Here is a 4854-nt window from a genome sequence, read left to right on the forward strand (position 1 = left end):
CCTCTCTTTGATCGTGGTTTTCATTCATTCGCTCAGTCATATAAACTCTCTTAAATTTCATACATTTCATCAATAGCACCTCTGTATGGTTTGCAGACACACAGAAAACAGAAAACAACCACGAATTATTGTCTATAGATACTATATACTTTTTAGTAGATACTCAGCTCAAAGGAGAGGCTGAGATGTTATACGAGGAGAAAAATACTTCTTGTAAGACATTGATATGAGCAACAAATCAGTCGTCTGCTGATAGTTGAAGTGAAAGATACAATTCATCTCTCCGAAGGGATTAGCTTAATATAAAAATAAAATAAAAAAGAGTTAAGAATTATCGCTCTGTGCCATATGAGTGTTAGATATAAAAATATAATCAATCATCTAGAACAAGAAAAAAACTTACCCTTTCAGTAAAAAAAAACAATGAAAAATTAAAGTGTACTGAGTGCTTAGTTTAAAAAAATATAATTTTGAACTGAACAAAATAAAAAAGTGTTTGTTTTTTGTGAAAAATAAAACAAAATTGTGAACAAAAATTAAACAAGTGAATAAAACTGCGCTGACACATTAGCTCAGCCAACGGATTAAACTCTATCATCATCGATATCATCGACATCATCAATAAAACAGAACAAATAACAAACTTATAAATAAGGTAAGCTTAATAAGTTGGATAACACTTTGCTATAGAACAAAGCCATCGATAACGAACTTGATTTGTAACATTTGCAAGAATAGAAAACAAAAAAGCTGAGCACCGAACTCGATTTTGAATAGAATCGCGATTTTTGACCAAATAACTTAATTTATTGCCACTTTTGATATTCAAATTTTGAGAATAAACCATCTAGTGGAATATTTTGCTCAGCTTGATGTGATTTTTTTTATGGTAAAATAAATTTTTAGTTAAAAATAATTCAAAGAAATCGTAAAAAATATGTTCGCACAATTCGTAGAAGAACGGGTATAGCTATTCGCGTATTACATCTCTATGAGAATTTCCCTTGCAAAATAAAAAGCATTTCCTTTTGAAGGCATTTTAGTTTAGTTTTTTATGGCACCTTTGGTGATTTTTATCCTTCCGTTAATCTACCTGATCTGAGCTATCCGAGCGTGTGCGCGCCTACGACCACGAATCGCCAGCATAATCGATCACTCTCGATTGTATGACTTTATTGCGGCAATAAAATTTAGGCGCGGTATTTTCTCTTTTTTAAACGAAAATTATATTGCTAAACGTTACGCCTCCTTATTTTAAGGGTTGCATAATGTTGAGCATTGTTTCTATTGATAATTATGAACAAAAAAAAGAAATAAAACCTTGTGCCGCGAGAAGGTTGTTGTTTAGTTATGTCATTTGAGGATCCTTCGGCTTTATCCTTGGCTGTTATATACATCAGAAGTAGTAAAAAATTCCTATCTTTTGCAATAAATCTCCGTACTTAGAAACGGGAACAATGAACATTTTTTTTACAAACTCATTTTACCGTCGTTAAAAAGTGAGATCTATTTTTAATTTTTTTTTTTTACTTTTTGTTGAAAATACTTCCGAGAAAAATATTCGCAAATATTTTATGAATGTTTCTTTTTTTTAATTGCTTACAGATGAATCAAACGTGTAAGGTATGTGGCGAACCCGCTGCCGGTTTTCATTTTGGTGCCTTTACTTGCGAAGGATGCAAGGTAAGTGTCATTTAAGCGACTTGTTTCCTTATTTTAAGAAAAATGCTGATTTTCCGAGGAATCCCAGAAGCTAATCATATTTTTTATTTTATTTTTAGTCATTCTTTGGGCGATCATACAACAACCTCTCGTCGATAAGTGAATGCAAAAATCACGGCAAGTGCGTCATTGACAAGAAGAACCGCACCACATGCAAGGCGTGCAGATTGCGCAAGTGCTACACAGTGGGCATGTCCAAGGGTGGATCACGCTATGGCCGTCGCTCAAATTGGTTCAAAATCCATTGCTTGCTGCAAGAACAACAACAGCAAGCTGCAGAAGCCGCCGGCAAACATGGCTTTGGTGGTGATATGGGTTCTGCTGCGGCTGCTGCTGCCGTCGCTGCTGCACAAGCACCATCGCTAGCTTCACACATGGGCATGCTGGGTTATCCGGGTTATTTGCCGGAAATGATGTCAAGTCCGGATGCATTCAAGAGTTCTTTCCACAATTCTTTTTTGTCGAGGCATCCTGATGCAGCGATAGCAGCTGCGGCTGCTGCCGATTACCATCAACATCAGCAACAACAACAAATGCAACACCAACAATCTTCATCATCATCGGCTGCGGCTGCAGCGGCTGCGATGCCATTTTTCATGATGAACTCAATGCCAATATCATCACGATCTGCATTCCAATTGCCGCCACATTTACTCTTCCCCGGTGCTGGTGGATCGGCGGTAGCTGGGTATCATGCAGCCGACGCATATCATCGTGCCGATGAGTTATTCAAACACCGTCAATCTGTGGATACACTGTCCGAAGGTTCGAATCGCTGGAATGAAAGTTGCAGTCCCGAGGCTAGAAACGATGGAATAATCAGCCCCACCACTGCTCGTTGCTCTCCCAAGTCACATTCACATGAGGACATTCGCGATAGAAGCCCAGCAAGATCAATGACACGATCCCCATTGGAGGTTAGTCGAACTCCAGAGAGTCGCGAATCACCAAATCTCCCCGCACAAGAAGCCACCATTGATATCATGGATCCTTCAGCATCACCAGTACACTCTCACATTCCATCACCCATCCCCAACAAAACCGAAGAAACCGCCTACCATATGAAATTGCAATCAGAATCTCCGGTATCGATTTGCTCAACTGCCGATCAAGAACAAGACAGTCCAATGGATCTTAGTATGAAAGCCCAACGCAGTCGATCTGGGTCAAGAACAGCTTCCTCCTCAGTCCCTTCCGATAACCAAAGTTTGATTTCTGGCGGTGAAAGTGATATACAGAGTGAGTCGAGCGAAGAGGAAATTCGGCTGGCACGAAGGAAGTTCTATCATTTGAGTGAAAATGAATCGGATGTATCTCAAGACACTGCAGAGAGTGTTAAGAGGCAAAAGCTTCAAGAACAAGGATATAATAATTATGGGGTCAGTAGTAATGGGAGTATAAATTCAACTAGTCTAAGAGGCATCTTTGTTTGTGTTTAAATTTTTTAAGATATTCATAGATTAATTATTATTATTTGAAAAAGTTTTTTGATATTGTTAAAACAAATTATTAAATTGTAAATAGTTTTTTTTTTTGAGTATGATTCTAGAAAAAAATAGCGAGGATTGTAAATATTTTATTTTAATATTAAATTACTTTTGTTTTTCTTTTTTTCAATTATAAGAACTTAGTTATAAGAATATATAAATAGTTATAAATAAATTACATAAAATGAAAATATAAACTTAAACTCGTTGTTTACTTTTGATTGTATCTAAGATTGGAATACAAATAAATAAAGGGAGGAATTGTTAAAAAATTCAGAATGGACAATTCATACCCAATAGGACGTAAGATTTTAATCATCAAACAAATGTGCTATTGCAACTATGTAAAGAAAACAATTTTTACTCTTAATCTAAAGGAACCTCTTCAAAAATAGCTTAGATGGCTTTTATTTTCATCACTTTGGAAATCCAAAACCCATCATTAGTGTTATTTGGAGTATATTGTGTAAGATTTGAACTTAAGTTAATTATGTTTTGAATTAATGTTATAGCTTCTCTTGAAACGTGATTGAAGATGCTCAAAGTAGAATAGTTTGGATATCATAAGCTTTTTGTGAAATCAAAAACAAAGAGGTGGAGCTTAAGTTTAATTTGCTTGGTGTAAAATTCTTTTTCTATTCTATTCATGTATTTATTTTCGAGGTGGACTTACGATGCTTATTTTTATGAAACACTTTTGTCGATTTTAGAGCAATTCAGTTAAAACTCTGACCGATGCAGTGTGTTTAATTTAATTGCTAACTTTAAAAAAAATAAAAGGTTATAAAGTGTTACTAGACGTTTATTTTAATTTTGTCATTTTATTTATTGGCTGTGCAATTTTTTTTTTTCATGAATAGCTTACTGGCTTATAATACTGTACTGGATTATAATTAACCAGTCAATATCCTTAATTTGTTTGAAACTATATAAAAACAAGATAGTTTTCGTTAAAAAATTTCGAAACCATATTTATGATCTAAAACTTGATTTTCAAAATTTTGTATTTTTATATGAATGAACTGAACATATTTCAAGTTTAGCACATTTCTGACAAAAAAAAGAACAAAGCATAAACCTTTTGTTTTTCACCAACCAGTTTTCTTTTTTTTCTTGCAAGTAGTGGAAAGTTTGATGAAATTAATTTGGAGCTTAAGTAATTACTCTCTTGAGTCTTACACTTCAATATATTCAAAATACATAAATTCATATAAACAATAAAAGAATAAAAACAAATCAATCATAATAAAATTTTACATTCATATCTACTTAAAAAAATCACAGATTTGTATAACTGGTTAGATATTTTTTAAAGAAAGAATCACCTCGCATATAATTTTTCAACAAAAAGTTTTATTAAATTCAACACTTTGAATTCATAATTGACAAACTGGAGTTTAAAGTGTTGCATTTACCTATAAAATATGTCTAGTGAAAATGTAAGGAAACTCAATTTTAAACTGATAATTCCTACAACTTATGACACAAATCTTCAAAACTTTAAAAATGGACTATTTATTAAAAATTTATCATTATTTTCGATAAATAAAATAAGTTATTAGAATCAATTTTACTACCATTTAAAGTAATATTACACCTAAGGTAAAATGTTTTATAATTTCCGATGCAGATTTGAGACTTGAGT

At 33.4% G+C, this 4854-nt stretch overlaps 1 protein-coding gene across 1 annotated transcript; it reads left to right on the forward strand.

The window, feature by feature from the left end:
- Window positions 1–225: 225 nt before the first annotated feature.
- On the forward strand, window positions 226–3306 carry LOC129941060 (zygotic gap protein knirps). Its single transcript, XM_056049604.1, has 3 exons — window positions 226–655; window positions 1606–1683; window positions 1782–3306. The coding sequence occupies exons 2-3, from the start codon at window positions 1606–1608 to the stop codon at window positions 3159–3161; spliced, it is 1458 nt and encodes a 485-aa protein (XP_055905579.1). The 5' UTR covers window positions 226–655; the 3' UTR covers window positions 3162–3306.
- Window positions 3307–4854: the final 1548 nt, after the last annotated feature.

This window comes from Eupeodes corollae, chromosome 1 (assembly GCF_945859685.1).
Source record: "Eupeodes corollae chromosome 1, idEupCoro1.1, whole genome shotgun sequence".
NCBI classification, from domain to species: Eukaryota; Metazoa; Arthropoda; class Insecta; order Diptera; family Syrphidae; genus Eupeodes; species Eupeodes corollae.

Excerpts from the sequence above, each read along its gene's own strand:
- LOC129941060 (XM_056049604.1), top strand. The coding sequence starts at position 1,606 with ATGAATCAAACGTGTAAGGTATGTGGCGAACCCGCTGCCGGTTTTCAT. Across the intron at positions 1,684-1,781 it reads TTACTTGCGAAGGATGCAAG|TCATTCTTTGGGCGATCATA; the intron begins GTAAGTGTCATT and ends TTTTATTTTTAG.